This window comes from Vanellus vanellus (assembly GCF_965231255.1).
Source record: "Vanellus vanellus genome assembly, chromosome: 4".
Taxonomy (NCBI): Eukaryota; Metazoa; Chordata; class Aves; order Charadriiformes; family Charadriidae; genus Vanellus; species Vanellus vanellus.
The window spans coordinates 26,183,386-26,199,444 of NC_138909.1; the positions used below are offsets into that span (position 1 = coordinate 26,183,386).

At 39.9% G+C, this 16,059-nt stretch overlaps 1 protein-coding gene across 1 annotated transcript in view; it reads right to left on the minus strand.

Moving 5' to 3' along the window:
- Positions 1-1,517: 1,517 nt before the first annotated feature.
- ENPEP (glutamyl aminopeptidase) overlaps positions 1,518-16,059 on the minus strand; it is a gene marked incomplete at both ends in the record, with an annotated part of 35,767 nt that continues 21,225 nt past the window's right edge. The window contains 13 exons of the mRNA XM_082482650.1: positions 1,518-1,667; positions 1,912-1,990; positions 2,811-2,951; positions 4,864-5,034; positions 5,144-5,245; positions 5,341-5,414; positions 6,142-6,292; positions 7,125-7,180; positions 7,295-7,422; positions 9,144-9,223; positions 12,982-13,133; positions 14,425-14,490; positions 15,886-15,951. Of these exons, the coding sequence (XP_082338776.1) occupies positions 1,518-1,667; positions 1,912-1,990; positions 2,811-2,951; positions 4,864-5,034; positions 5,144-5,245; positions 5,341-5,414; positions 6,142-6,292; positions 7,125-7,180; positions 7,295-7,422; positions 9,144-9,223; positions 12,982-13,133; positions 14,425-14,490; positions 15,886-15,951 (1,416 nt within the window). The remainder of the gene's footprint in view (positions 1,668-1,911; positions 1,991-2,810; positions 2,952-4,863; positions 5,035-5,143; positions 5,246-5,340; positions 5,415-6,141; positions 6,293-7,124; positions 7,181-7,294; positions 7,423-9,143; positions 9,224-12,981; positions 13,134-14,424; positions 14,491-15,885; positions 15,952-16,059) is intronic.

The window sequence follows — 16,059 nt, forward strand, 5'->3', positions numbered from 1 at the left end:
CACGAGCTTCTCTGGAGCCCCCTGTGCCCTACCAAGGCCCAGAGGCAGGCAGAGCTTGTACCCCAGGATTTCTGAACATTAGAGCCATCTCAACATCTCTAGCTTTCCCTTTGAATAGCGTTGCAGGATGAAGGGAAGAGAACTGCTTTTCCATGCTTCTGTCCTCCCATCCTGCTGCAGAGTTTCCTGACGTCTGTGCCTAATATCTCCCAGGGCTACCTACTGTGAGGTGCTCTGGGGTCCTGCTCCCAGGGAGTCCAGACAGAGACTGGCTTTAGCTGGTTCCCTTCTGTTGCGCCTTTCCTCTCAGGAGACCAGGGAGAAGGCAAGAAGGATGGGGCTGATGCTCACGTCTGCTATCTGTACGGTGTCAGGACACAGCACATGGAAACTTGAGAGCTCCAAGGCACCCCAGCTCGCAGCATGGAAGGGGCAGGCAGAGCGGTCCTGCTGCCTTCTCCAGCATCATAGTGGCACAGGGACTTAGGACCGAGAGTTGTTTCTCTGTACTGCCTGTACTTCTGCAGTAGACTGAATTGCAGCAGTGGGACTCATCTGCCCCCTCTGCCTCAATTTGCCTTTATTTTTTTTGTATTTTCTCAGAGGAGAGAATAGATTTTCCCCCCACAAAAGTCACTGAATCTATATGGATGGCATAGCTGGGCTATGTAACAGCTGCTTTTCTATATGCCAGGCAGTTTTACCACTTTATTAGAAAGAGACTGAGATTCCCAGGTAGATTTTTTAATTTTATTTTTCCCTAAGAAAACAGACAGTAAGTACTGTATGTCTTGTTTGCAGTGACAGCTGCCACAAGGTCTTCTTTTGAGAAGATTTAGAAGTAAGACAAAAATAACCAAGATGACCCCTACCCCAAGCTACAGAATCCCAACAAATAACATTGAAAAAGAAGCTGATAATATTGATCCCTTGTGTACTGGTACTCAAATGTCAAAAATCAATGGAAAGAGAAGCTTAACTGGCCTTTCTGTAGTATCAGAATGCAAAGCTACATCCCAAATGTAGTATTTTTACAGCTATAAATATAGGGGACAATTTTCAGACAATGTTAAAATTACTACTTAATTCCCTTTCCTTCAGGCGAAAGCTCCTATGAGGTGCACTTGGAAAGGAATCCCTGAGTGTACTACATATACTTCTGTGCTAACCGAGAAGTAGCTTTTCAGAGTGGTATGTGGAAGGAGTGAGACCAGCTTGATCAGCGAGGACCCCAGTTCTGTCATCACTTATGCCTTGAGTAACTTTAAACATTTGTCCTGTCTGTTCAGGCAGATTCATCTCTCAAAAAATAAAGCTATTCCTGCACACAAGTGCTGGCAGGATCTGGGAGCAGCAACTACACAAATATTGCTCTGGCATGGTCTCCTGAGTGTTTTGTAGAAAAATATTAGGCCTTGGTCCTCTAAGGTACCTAGGTGAGAAATCCACATTGCTAAATATCTCAGAGGATCTGAGTACCCAAAATGAGTGCCTGGTATTTTTAACAAAGTAAGACTTTAAGGGCCTGGCCGTGCTTCTAGCCATGTTCGTATTTCTTCTTTGTTTACTTTCAGCCATTCAATGTTGGTCTTCACCTGCTCAATTGACTGACTCCTGGGCAATTCTCCTGCACCAGCGTTAGGATATTTCTCAAAGAAATTTTGCATCTGGAAAAGAGAGAGAAAAAGAATTGATGTAAAGCAAATAATGCTGCTATCGGGCAAGTGGCTTCTTACAGTGACTTGGTCAAGGGCAGTTTTGGCTGCCCTTAAGTGCAGACTAGTAGCACTGGGATAGTTTTACAGTAACTCATACTGCTTTACACATTTAGAGGATTAAAAAGTCAAGTTTCCTGGCCAGTAGATTGTTAAATATATTGACTTAAAATGAAGAGAAGTGCTGTCACCATACCTGCCAAAGCTGGAGCTCAGTGTTGAAGGTTTGGGTAATAGTTACTATTCGACCAAGGTTTCTGTCATTGATAGTGAATCTAGAAAACAATTTAATAAATGATGTTTGATGCAAAACTGTTAAAAAAGAAAAGGCACAAGTAATTATCTGAAGCTTAAACTTCTAACTGTGCTACAATAAAACAGATGCACTCAGATTTCAGCATTTTTGGAAATACTGGAAAAATAGTGCTCCTATAAAATTTTTCTGCTGATCTCAAATACATTTACTAATGGAGTGATCTCTTCTGGGGGATTTTTTTTTTTTTTTTAAATTAATGACTTCTTGTCTCATGCTGGAAATCAGGTGTATTGCTGCTCAGCAATGGAAATGCTGTCCAGTTCACAACTCTTGGCTTGCGGGTGTGCCTTGCTTCCATGCCTTAACCAAGCATTTAGAAAGGAGAGGAAGGAGAGAAAAGTCACTCAAATAGGGAGGAGCAAAGCTAAAAGGTTTGCTATTACTCCATGGCTCATCTGTACAGCTGCTGCTTGCTGTTACCACTAGAAGGAATAAAAAAAAATTCTATACACTGTCTTCTTGTTATGAAAACAATAGAGTGGAGACACGAGTGACTAATTTCCATGCAATAACCAGACTTCTGTGGCCTTGGTAGAACTTTCTGTACTTTTAGTCACCATTTATTGGTAGCGATCATCTAGGGAAAGAATGGATTTCAAATTAGCAGCAAAGTACTTTCTCACAGCAGATGGATATAATTGTGTTGAATATGCTTTCAGCTTTTATTATGCAAAGGCTGGTGATTATAGCTGTATAGTGAAAATATAGAAAAGCATGGTGTATAACAAGATATACAGATGGATGTGGACCTAAAGTATCCAATGAGTTCATGAGCATACCTGTCCACTAAGTACTGCCAGTTAAGTCGTATCCAGTCCCAGGCCATTGTCTTCCCATAGATGTTATATGAGATGTATCTCAGGACTGTGAACACGTCTTGGGTTTTGATGAGGCTGGTGTTGTAAATATATTTCAGGTACCTAAGGGAAATGCCATAAGAATCAATGAGCACCTATCATGAAAGACCTTGGAAAGCAAATAATAAGTTAACACTTTCAGTGTAGAGTTAACTGATGATGATAAGAAATAATGCAATGCTAATGTCTACATTTCTCAAGTATTTGCCACCACAGTCTACAGCCCATTTCCAAGCAAAAATATTGTCTACAGCATTTTAAAGGTGAAGTACACTGATCTAAAACATAAGTATCTGTTGATAACTGTGTCAAGAGATAATTGTATTGAAAGAAATCTAAGCAGTTAGGCACCTTTTTTGAAAGTAAGTAGAGTTTATGTCTCTAAGTTACTTGAAAATAGCCAAAACCCTTTAGTATTTCTGTATTTCAATAAAGTAGTGAAAACAAGATTGGAGCAGTCAGTAGTCCAGCCCGTTGGGTAGCCAAGCGCCAAAAAAAGTAGTAGTTCAGGCTATAAAGATCTTATAGGGATCGGAGTACACACGTAGGTGACCTGCTCACACTGAAATCTGTGCTGTTTGTTCTGAAACTCTCACCCATACAAAATTAAAATTCATTTAGGCATAGTATGCCTGCAAGTGCTGCAGTTATACTTGCAGTTACAGCACAAATAGTTTTGACTGACAGAGTGGAGGGATCCCTCAGCATGCATGTTTGCAGGGACATGAGTAGCGTGGTCATGGCTTCACAGCAGCAGTTGCAGAAGAACACCCTTAAGCTGTTGTGTGCTGGAATTAAGGATTGTCTTCTTTTTTCCTATATATAAGGGACAATTTTCTCAATCTGTTTGCTCTTTCTCCATTCCTTGTTATTTTAATAGTAAATCAAGAGACAAGTTCTCCCTGCTTTAGGGGGGATTTTTTGATTGTCTGCAAATATAGGCTGATCTAGCTAATTAATTCACGTCTTAATCATGCCAGTGATTAGTTATCGAATGGCTTTAGATTATGGCTGTTGTGGTCACAAGAATTTAGGAATACAGCTGCCTCCTACCACTATTTTAATTACTCTTATATTTATCCTTCCTGAACCTCCTATATTTCCCTGTTTCATTTTGTTTAAACTTGGAAATCATCCAGGCAGAGACTGCTCCGTCTTATGATATTTAGATAGGGCTCTAACAAAGTGGTGAGCAGCCCCGGTGAAGATGTTTGCCGGCATCTCTGCCACATGATACAACTACATGCAAAGTTATTAGATAAGGTTGAAGGAGCCGGTGTGTCTGTGCAGAGCGGCAGCCTGGGGAGATGCTCGCCCAGTCTGACAGGTAGACCAGATTGGGGCAGTATCCAGACTCCTCATCACTGCCATGGTGGCATGAGTACATAGTTTCTGGTTCTAGCTCAAATACTTCTGCACAGCACTTCAGGGGGTATTGCAGCTTCACATGGATGCCTTCATAGGACTGTTAGTAACAATTGCTCAAAGTTATTTGCCTAATTTTGGCTACTTAGAAGGTACACATCTAGTCTAAGCAAACTCCCTCTGTAGCCAATCGAGGGTGACTGTCAACACCCAAAAGCAACTTTTCTAATTGATTTTAAGTCCCGTTCCTGCTCTGGGATAAACAGTGCTCTGGAGGTCCTGCCTCCCTTCACTGATTATAGAGGAAACATAGATGACTAATTTTCTCCTGAAGCTTAACTGTTAGGCAGCTAAAATTACACAGGGTGAAGGCACTGTGCAGAAACTGCCACATGTTTAGTTTTTTTCCACTAAAGGAGCAAGGCTTTTTTTCTACTATAGTGCAATCTCAAAGACAGGGTGTTAGATAACTGGTCTTGAAAATGTGTTGCATTCCTCATGCTGTACTCTGACAAAAATGACAACACAGGATAGAGGAGAGGGGAATGAGCAAACTGTGACCAGCTGCTTCTGTACTGAAAAAAAAAATAAAATTGTGTGTTTAAATCACCTGTCCAAAAGGGTGATGTTCTTCACTGATGCCAGGCCATACAGCAGCTTTTCTTTTTCTTGTGCTAATGAAGTTTCTTGGTATTTCTTGAACATGTAATTCCATGATGACTCGTTGCCTGAGTTCTGCATCCCATAGCGATATACCAGAAGTCTGAGATTTGCAGGAATACTAAAATAAAGAAACAGTACTTGAATATCCTTTCACCTTTCCTGCTTGAGATCTGTGACTAAGTCACATGCTGTGTTCTTCACCAGCCACAAAAGCTGTGAACACTCACGTTTGTCCTTGTAGCCATTGCTCAAATAGTTGAGAAGCGTTGTTCAAAGAGTCTATGTCACCCATACTGCAGGCAAAGTCTAGAACAGACCCACGAAGAAGCCTTTGAAAGAGAGAGAAAGAGAGAGCGATACTTTCCTACCGCTTAGTGTTATTTGAATCCATGAATAATATGAGAAGGAAAAAAAAAATTTCAACCTCTCTAAATGGCCTCCAGAATCAGTCCAGTGCAGTTGATCCACAATGGGTTTTACCAGGTAGCGAAAATATTCCTGAGGTAGAAAAAGGGGGTTGGTTACTTGTGTAGATTTCTTTAAATAACAATATATTTGTGTTCATAGTTTATTCTCCTTCATTTTTTCCAGAACTAACATATCTTAAATAAAAAGTAACACAAACATGCACACACGCAGTCTTTCCAGATCACCACAGCATGCCAAGTCTGAATGCTTGCAATACTGATGCGCAGGTAGGACAAAGGCAACCTGCTTCTCTCCAGCCTTGTCTGTGCTCCCAAATGAAGGCTGGGGTACCGCAAGGACACACTGCCACAACGCTTTTCCAGAGATAATGCTGAGTTCAGGAAATACTTATTTTAGTGACCATTAAATCATGTTCAGCATGTTAGGTCAACTAACAAGCCTTCATGCTAAGGACAGGTGTCAGAGATTTTGCTGCCCTATACATACTTCTTTATTGGATGCAGGACAGCCTTGACTACCAAATGTCTCTACTGTGACTTATGGTGATGGATTATAAGAATAATTAGGAATAATTTCTTTCCTCCAAGTGTGTAGTCCTGAATTGAGAATCCAGGTAATTCAGAGATCAGTACTAAGCAATTTTCAGCACTTTTTTTTTTAAGAGTACAGTAACAAAAAGTAAATACTGATAGCTCAGCAACACTGAAAATCACTTGAACTTCAATATTATTACTGTTACAGATCCTGAACTGTCAGATCCAGTGCTCCCATGCAGGAATGTTTTTTGCTTCATCACCTGAAACTGGGGATAGAGTTTTGTATCATCTTCAAGCATGTTTGCGAGGTAAGTTACAGATGAGATAACTCTATGCCAAGGTAAATAGTCTGTTTCATTTGTTAGGTATTTTGTGAGCTCCAGGGGAACAGAGTAATTCACGAGTCCAGCTCTGTGGAAGGAGAAAACATAACTTCTGTTATTTTAATCAGTTTGAAAAACTTGTTTCTCTAAAGATATTAGAACACTATTTACTTTAGAAGGTCTGAAATAATGAATTTTGGGAGGGGGAAAATAGTCTGTGGAATGTAACTTGGGAGGTGTTTTCCAAAGAGACCACTGAGGATCACTGTCGGTCGACACATAACCGCAGGAGCTCTCACTGCCACGAGGAGGCTGCTCACACTGTGCAGCAGCCCAGTGTGCCCAGAAGTGGGTAGCCCTCAACTAACTACATTAACTCCTGTCACACGAAAAGGAATTGCTATCCCTGGAGGCATCCTGAAAGGCCGAGGAGACTGAGACTTACAGTCAGTCACAGAAGGTCACCTCAAGTTTATCTGTGTCAGCATGGCTGGGTACAAGAGCTAGAAGTTTCCAAGCAAGTTTCTAAACAAGATAGCCGAGGTGGTAACTTCCTAATGCCATGCTATGCATTGTAGGCATGCCTTTGATTTTCTGGACACCTAACTTCTTCTGGAGTGCTTCTATTATTGTTACTTACATGGCAAAACCACCCCTTTTTAAGACCTGTGCAATTAAAGCCCTCTTTTTTTCTGTCACTGAACTGAAGGGTAGCATTTCTCTTGACTGCATTGGTACTGCAAGTTGCCAATGCATACTTGAATTTGACCCTTTTGGAGGACAACAGAAGCCAATAAGCAGTTAAGACTTATAATAAAGTTAGAATTTTTATTTCAACCACCTGAGTTGAGTTAATTCTAATTAATAGGCAACGGAAAGTGCAAAACTTGTATTGAAATCTTTGCAGGGAATTAATTTACCTTGCTAAAGAAAAGGCATCATCCAAAATCCCTGCACGGTCAGCAGCTGAAAAATCCTGCATGAAAAGAGGAAAAGATTGATCAAGAATTTATAGATTATTTGCAGATAAAACAGTCTCTACAGACCTCTGTAAGAGACCCACCATACAGGTTAATGTTATGACACTCACTTTGTGATTGCTGACCAGAAGAATGCTTAACACGGTCCAGTTTTGACTGTCATAATTCACCCGATAGAATCCAATGTGGTCTGGATTAACATTCACAAAAGTACTAGGAGATGATGGTATTACCATTCCTGCAAAACAAACAAACAGTGATCGGTTTGTGCATCTTATATGACACAGAACTCACTGAATATTCCTTGACTCCAAAAGTAATATTTGGTTTTAATGAATACCAAAATAAGATCCAGACCTTCATTTTATTTCTTTATCTTTTAAATTAATTATTTAAATTTATTTTAAAATTTTAAAATTTAAAATTATAATTTTTTTAAATGGCTGTCAGTAAAGATGTGTTATTATAGACTTTAATGAATGCCAGCACTTGTCTTGGAATAGTGAATTGTGGTAATTACTTGGACCAGCTAGTTTGTTAAATTTAAAACAGAGATCATTGTGACTAGGGTGAGGATGATGAAAATTAGTGTCATGGTAAAAAGCAAAAAATTGCAAAGAAACAGTTCTTGCAAATATCTCTTTTAAAAGGTTTTTCACTGTCGTGATTACTGTTAGTTTTAAAGTTCTCATATTTTATCCTCCGTTCATTTAATTTTTCAGTTTATTTCAACTAACATTTTAAGGGTTTTCTTCCCTGCACTCTTCTCTGATTCAATTTTTGTAGCTATGGATAAAGGAATTACAAAATAGGCCGAGACTTTACTCAAGCACTCATGTATAAGGAGTTTCCCATTTAAAATGAATCCTTGAAAAATGTTCCTTTCTCAGAAGCTTGACCTGGTCCAGGTGGTGCTGCTAGTTATGAAAGTTTTTCTATTGCCCATTGAAAGCAGTGGTTTTCAAGCTGTGGTTTGAGGCTGGCTGGAGTTAAAAGCACCTTTCTCTTTGGAGGACCCATACAAGGTATTTCAAAAGGCATTTTTTCCCTACAGTCGCTGTTTGCCTTACTAGCCAAGATTTTTACTGATGTAGAAGTAAGCACCTAATCATGCCTTTGTAGGCTTTGTCAACTTAATAGCCCCTTGCAGCCCACCATAAGTCATGTGGAAGCTAGAGGAGAAAAATTTCGTTGTGTTAATCTCTGACTTGTATCATGACAGAAGACTTTTTTTGTTTGTTTTTGCATGGATACTAAAAGCAACCAGGTTAAAAAAAAAAAGCAGAACAAAAGGCAAATTACATTTTAAAGAGATAACAAGTACAAGAAGAGAAGAGCCGATTGTGAAATTTCTGAAATTCAAGCATGTGATGAAATTTAAAAAGTCTGTAAAGTTTTTCTACACCCACCCCACCCCCCCTTTGGCCACTAGAGTTGTAGAATGAGAAATTCAGATTTGACTGCATAATAGAACAATCATCAAAAATACCCACGTAGGTATTTCCTCATTCCTGAAATCAGCATCAGAAAATGTTGTTAATCATTCGTAGCTCTTTTTTTTAACTGAACTCAGATTGCCAGTTTACCATGCCACAGAGGTGTTCATCAGCCCCACACTTCACGTCTTTTCTTAGACTTGACAAAAGGCCATATCTAAGTCCCATTGGTTTTAGTACATCATAATTAAGATTATGCTTAGATACTTCCTTGAACAGGTCTGGATTTAAACACATGCTTAAGCACCTTACTGAATTTGGTCTAAGTTGACATAATGTATATGTAGAGGAAATAATCATCTTATTGCAAAAATGACCACTAACTTAGCACAACCAAGCTGTGTGCTGGTTTGTGGATCTGCGAACTGAAAAGCATGAAAATGAATTCTGTATTTTATTTCTTGTTAAGGACATTGAAAAGCTTTATCCGTTCATTACTCTTGAAAGAGAAGGGGAAGTTTACCTGCAGAATCTGATGCGTTGTAGAAAGTATAACCTGTTGAATTCCCAAATCTCCATTTCACCGGTATATTCCATTTGTACCTGAAATTATTTAAAGGGAAAGAGAATCAAATGCCATTTGAAACCAAATGCTAAAAATAAAACTCCCATGTATCTTTTTGTTTGGTTTAATGTTTACATCTTGTTTTCTGAAGCCAACTGTGTGCTTATGTACCTATACATTTACCAAATATCCCTCGTAACAAAACATAGCATTTTACTAATAGCTGTTGTTTATATTGTAAAGATGTTCCTGTGCTAGGATAGTCTATTCAGGCAACAAAATGTCAACAAATGTCAAAATGGCAAGAAAATATCAACAAAATTGGTGTGGTATGATTGGGACAGTTATATTCCCTGAAAAGCAAAATAAAACCATGAAGTGTCTGAGCATGTTCATGCTGTAGAGATGGGGAGTAGCAGTAGCTTGTCATCATACTTTGCATTGATCAATAGTTCTCAAAATGCATCTGGTGGACTGACCAAGGTAGTGGAGTAAGATTTTGTCCAGTGTCCAATGTTGACGTATTAGTCAAGTTAATATGGTACTGTGTTAATTATGTGCCTGAAGTTAAGTCTGAAAGCTGCAGAATTTACCTGGTTCTTTTTTTTTTTTGTTTTTTGTTTGTGGAAAATCAATGGAACTGTTAGGGCCATGTCCTTCTAAATGTAATCTTCACCTCTTGGTGACTCTGTATGCTGGAGAAGGCAATAATTACCCATAATCAAAGAGAGATCATGTGAATGAATTTTCATTGTGCTATACTGTGTAGCTTATTACCACGGCTCTGGAACATGCAGCCCCACTAAGAAGTATCTTCATGTCATGTCTGATAATAATCTAGCAGGGTACAAAGCAATTAATTTAGTAAAAGGTGATTATATGTGGATGGTTGGTGTCAGTGTTAATGTTGATATGTCTAGGGCTTTGTGCAGACACCAGTTAATCTTTGCAATGCTGACTTTAAATAAGTGATTAAGTATCATGAAACCTTTTTTACAGATGGGAAAACTGAAAGACCTTAAGCAACCGCTGCCATACAGTCGATAGGACCTCTTGCCTTTTCCAGCCTCTTTTCTTTCTCCAAGACAACCCTAATTCCTCCATTATAAAGCACTGGGAGCCAGGAGCCAAATGTAACCTTACCTCTTGCTCTTCAATTCCTTGAATACCTTCAGTGGGTAGGTGCAGGCTCCTCAGTCTGGGGTATGCCCAGGATGAAGCTGAGACATTTGGGCTGGGAGGGAGCCACAGCACAGCCTGACCAAGGCCATAACCAGGCAGCCAGGGAAGTAGGACGGCAGAGCATGCAGTGAGCATACCTGCACAGCCACCTGCATAGGGCTGCTAAAATTATTAAGCCCTTCTGAGCAGTCAACTGCTGTTCCATGTTAGCATATTACAGTCTGTTCCAGGGAGATTTTTCTTCCATCTTAAATCCCTGGGTGACCAGTGCTACAGGAAAACTTGAGTTACATTTACAACCCTGAATTAAGTGAATGGTCATTAACTTCCAGGAAATACCGTAATGAAGGCTATGGTATCTCCTGCTGCCTCCAGGAAGAAAGATGAGCTATTGTTTTGTATCTTCTAAACAAAACTATCTTAACAGATTTATACACTTCTAGTTTTTAGTAGTTCTCTTATGGAGCTTACTGCAGTGGAATTTAGAGAGGTTATTGTTTGGCCAGAAGCCCCAGCTATGTATTTCTCCAAGAGAAAGCACATAAATGATTTAAAACAAACAAACAAACAAACAAACAAACAAAAAACCACACTGGTTTTGTAAATGTATTTAGTGAGGGGAACTTTATTTAGTTTTCTTTATATGTTCCTGAGATTACTCTTTCTGAGCATAAAATATATTAGCTGTGTCCTGGCAACTGCATATTGAGGATGTGCTCCTTACATACTATGCTGTAGCTACGTATTTGAAGAGCAGAAGTTATTGAACTTCCATTTCTTTTGAGTGCTGCCATGCAGGAGGGGACTCTTTCAAGCCAAACAAGACAGAAACAAGCAGGCAGCTCAAGAGACTATCCCTGCAGGGTTCAGAGAATAAGGCATACACAAGGCCTGGAGTATTCACTGCTTAAATCTAAACCCCGCACACAGACATGAAATGGACCCGTCCCATCTGGGGTAGGATCTCTTCAGGAGCTTGACTTTTAGGCAAGGGAGTAAGTCTGTCCCAGAATAGGTAATATCAGAATTATAATATGTATTACTGCATTTTATTTCTAAAAGTCATTTATAAAAACCATACATGCAGAAACAATTTCCCCTCTCACTTTGGGAATAGTGGGGGCAGTGCACAGCTTCGTGACAGGTTAAAGTAGGAACAGTGCTGGGATTTCTACTCAAGAAATTACAAATGGCAATGTACTGTAAGTTTTGCAGTCAAGCAAAAGTAGGATTCCTGAGTCTGCTACTTCAGAGCATAGTGCAATAAGTAAAGACTTTTAACACAAAGAAGTATTTTTGCCTAAATGGTCTGTAACACCAGCCTTCAGATTGCACAGAGCTGTAGCTTGCAGCTAGAGTTGCTTCAAAAGCTTGCAAACTTTTCTGCTTATGTTGGTAGAAATACAACATCACAAATACACAGGTAATGATATCATCCCGTCTCTTTTGATACCTATCCAAAACTGCTGATACCATGGGCCTTCTCATTGCTCAAGTTTTTTTTTCACTTTAATCAGTATGAAATAAAGTGGCCACAACTGTTTGTTCATTTTCTCCTTGTTCTTGTTCTTTGTATTAAAATAAGTAGTAGAAGCTAATGGGAAATTGCATTTGAGTAGATTTAGTTCCGTTTCATACAGGCAAGTTTTATTGGTTCAGTTGTATTGGGCTAGTTCAAGGAGCAAAATCTTCCTAAAATGGGTTAATTTTAATCTCTTTCATTGAAAAATTAGGAAAGTTGTATTGCATCAAAATTGGGTCTGGCTAAGAATATACACAATGCCAGCTCTGAACAGTTATTTAACTGGTTAATGCCATGGTGCAGCCAAGCCATTTTTCTGTGCAGGTGCACCAACCCTCAGGTAGGGTTCATCTCCCCTCACACCAGTCATCTGTTAAATAACAAATATGCTCCTATACAGTATTCCACCTGCCTTGAATAGGGTAGATGAACGTCTGCAGCTGGTTGTCTGGTCCCATAAAAGCCCAAGATGACTAACTTTGACTAGATAATTATCTTTTAGATCGCTAAAATTAAGCAATACCGTCCTGAGTTAAATAAGAATAAAACAGCTCTCGATGAGGATTAATAACATTTAAACATGAGTAGCTATTTCATAGTAATTCATATTTTTAAGACATGTAGAGAAGACCCTATATTGTATGTGCAGATCACTGTGATGTATTATATATCCTATACCATATATGAAAAGGAATAAACTATTGTTGTATAAAATACCTGGATCATGGTATCTGATTTCTGGACAGAGATAATTTTGTGTCAGTTTTCCTTAGTCTGGCAGACTATAACTTGCAGTTGTTCAACAGATGATTTGCAACCATCTGAGCTGCCTGTGCATGGGGGTAAGATCTGAGAGACACTGTCCAATTTTATTCTGCTGTGTTTGAGAAAGAAACCTTGAGACAGAGAGCTGATGCTGTCTGAAATTTGAAATAATTCTCTCTAACTTCCTGCTTGTTTCTTTAAAAAAAATATGCTGAGAGTAAGTTTAGCAAGACTGGGTATAACACTGCCTTTGTGTATGTCAGCTGGAGAAAGTATTTGTACAGTATTTTTACCTGCTTTGGATAGACATTTACAGCAGGGACTTACCCAAGATCAGAAGGAGGATGAGAAGCATTTGCATTGGGATCCAAGAGAAAACGTTTCTGTGTGAATACTGATTTACTTCCCATCTCCAAAACAGGGTAGCCCATCTGCCTAGTCCACGTGTCCATGACTTCCTTCACAGGTTTATTACTTGCCTATGAACAATGGGAGAAGGTTGCAGTGAAAATGCAAATCCAGTCCAAAGAGGAAAAAAAAACCCCAAAACCTCTGGTATTGAGAGGAAGAAGAGCAGGAAGGGGCAGAGGAAAGAGCAGGTTCAGTACAAAAAATACTCCATTAAATCCTTTTATGGTGCCTGTCACTGAAAGAAGGAATGAACTGGAAAATTGAACACGGACAGAGGAAACAAGAATATGTGGGCAGGAGACTGGACAGTAACATGGATGAGAAATACTGATGAACCTTTGAGGCCCCTTGCATGCTCTAAGGTCTCTCCATTTTTTTCTGAGGAAGTAACCAAACAGGACAGAAAGGACATAAAGAGACTTTTTAAAGCCAAAAGTCTCCTTGCAGCATGCCCCATTTTGAGTGTGAAGGAGGAGCCAGTATTAACCACCAGCAGCTGCACTAACGTAAAATTTGATCCATTCTGTGGACCATGAACTTCTGTCCTAGAGACTGGAGATGGTGAAAGCTGCCACTGGCTCCCCAGGCTGTCACCTGTGAGGGAAGGGAGCTAGGATCACTGTTTCCTTCTTCAGATGAGTAGATGACGTGAAGATGCAGAGCACTGGAGAGAGAGCAGGAAGAAGTCTTGCTGAGCAGGAAGAAGTTTGAGAACAAGGGGAAGATGGGAACTTGAAAGGAGATACAAAAGAGCAACTTGGGCTGTGTGAATGTCCACAGTCGTGGAAGGAAAGGAAATATCATCAGGGGAAGAACCTGGTAGCATGCAGGTGGGCTTTTGGGGGTAACGAGATAGATGGAAAGAAACAGCCCAACCTCAAGGAAAAGGAAAGATCAGAAAATGATGGCACAGAGAATGACCCAACTGGGACTCAGAAGCTAGAGATGGAGATAAGCACCAAAATTACTTGGGAATGGATACTATTGAGAGCTTTCAAACTGCTGATTCTGGTTAGAGAGAAGGGAGAGTATGGGGTGCATGTGTATGGTTGATGAGGGGTGTTTTCACCCATGAAATGAGTTTGTGTTTGGGGGGGGGGGATGTTTCAGTAGCAGGCTATTTATTAGCAAGGCCTCCTTTTTTGTTTCTTATTCCACACCCACAGTCTTATGCCAAAAGTGAGGAAATTATATATATTTGCTAGAAATAAGATGTTTTGGAATATACTGGGAGGCTGCCTAGCTTGTGATCTCTCATTGACAGAAGAGCTACAGAATATAAAAAGTTTGGGAAACTGAAATCAGTGGGTGAGATATGAAACATTTATTAGGAAGGGTTTGGGTTGCTGGAAAACATACCACTTCCAGAGCTTCCCAAAATTGTTGTGTCTTGGCATTCTGGAAATGGTGTTTCTTCAAATATGCCTAGAGAGAGGTAGAAGACTGTGAAAATACTACCAGGTCTTTCTTCTTTGCCTATGAAAACAATGCACATATTCAGTTGTACAAAGATACAGAGAGTACAGGTCAGTTGTACAGAGTATCTACCCATGGGCGGTAGTACTGTGAGTAGGAGGTTAAATGGATCAATAATCAGCTGACGAAGTTCCTTTTCTTTCCAATGCATCCTGTAATGCTAAAACTCAACATTTTCCATTGTGACTTGTTAGTATGAAATAAATTTGTACTTGAAAAGTTCTTTGTATTTTGTTTGAATGGACACCAGCATACCCTGTTGCAGCTTTCTGTCTAATGTAAGAGGTTGTTTAGAAGGAGGAAGCTATTTTGGGAGATTTCACTAGCTGTGGACTCAGAGTGGAAGTAGGAAAGTCTAGTCACCTCTACGTTGTGATCAAAATTACTATTACAAGGAATAATGGTATTCGGCTAAGTGTATCCTGTCCTGTGTCTTACCTGGCTGGCTAACGAGTGCTTTCCTACCTTGTTATCTGGATCCTGGTGATGTTTAGTCAGTAGATGGTGCTGTTTGTTTCACTGTTAGTCACAGCTACCTACTTTAGTGTTTTTGTAAGAGGGGGAATATGTCTCTTGTGTTCAAGGTGGCTGTATTTTCCAATCTCGTGGAACTGTCCTGATTGAATGTATGAAAGGAAAAATAAAGGGAAATACAACTGTCTTGTAGCAGCCCATAAATGTACTTTCCATGATGGAGGGAAGTAAGAACAAATGTGGTAAATCTGTGCCGTAACTCTTCAGAGACAACAGATGTCAGTTCAGAGGAAAGGGCAGACAACCTTCCTCTTTCTGGGAGGGCTCCTGTCTCCCATTTTTTCTTTCCATAATTTTGTAGCATCATGTTTTTTCCTCAACGAGAAAGGACTATGAACTGTGCAATCTCTCCCTTTTGTACTCCCTGTAACCTCGGCTCTCTAGGGCTGGGTGCCCCTGCATCAGGGCACAGATAAGCTTATGCCTGTAAAGAGTGTCCTTGCATAGCAGGCTTGGCTGGGTTGGAGGATTGTGGCCGTATGAAGCTGCAGACATACTTTACAGCTGAACAAGGGGATCCTAGCTGACAACAGGATAACAGGGTGGTGGAGGACATTTCTCCATTAAAAGCTGCCATGAATTTAGGTCCTCACTGGCAGGCTTTCAAATCTTAATGCAGTTTACATTCCTACTTCTGTGGGAGCATGGAACTTCTTCCCCTTGACATTGTCCACTGAGTACTGAAATGCATTAAATACTGTTGCTACTAATACCAGGACCTCTGATATTAACTTATAATAATAATAATGGCTTTGCTAATGTCATACGATGATGGGCTGCATTTCTGGTGTGTTTTGGTGCCACCCTTACCTGACAACCTTTCTGGAAGAGGTCTGGTGTAATCCAGTCTCGAAGCATTCTGAGGATTGACGCACCCTGAAGACAAAGGGAAAGGGGAGAAGGTCATTGCATGCTGCTCTAACGCTGGATTTCTGTTGACCTAAAAGCAACATGTGAACGAATATTTTATAAGGCAAAAATAGA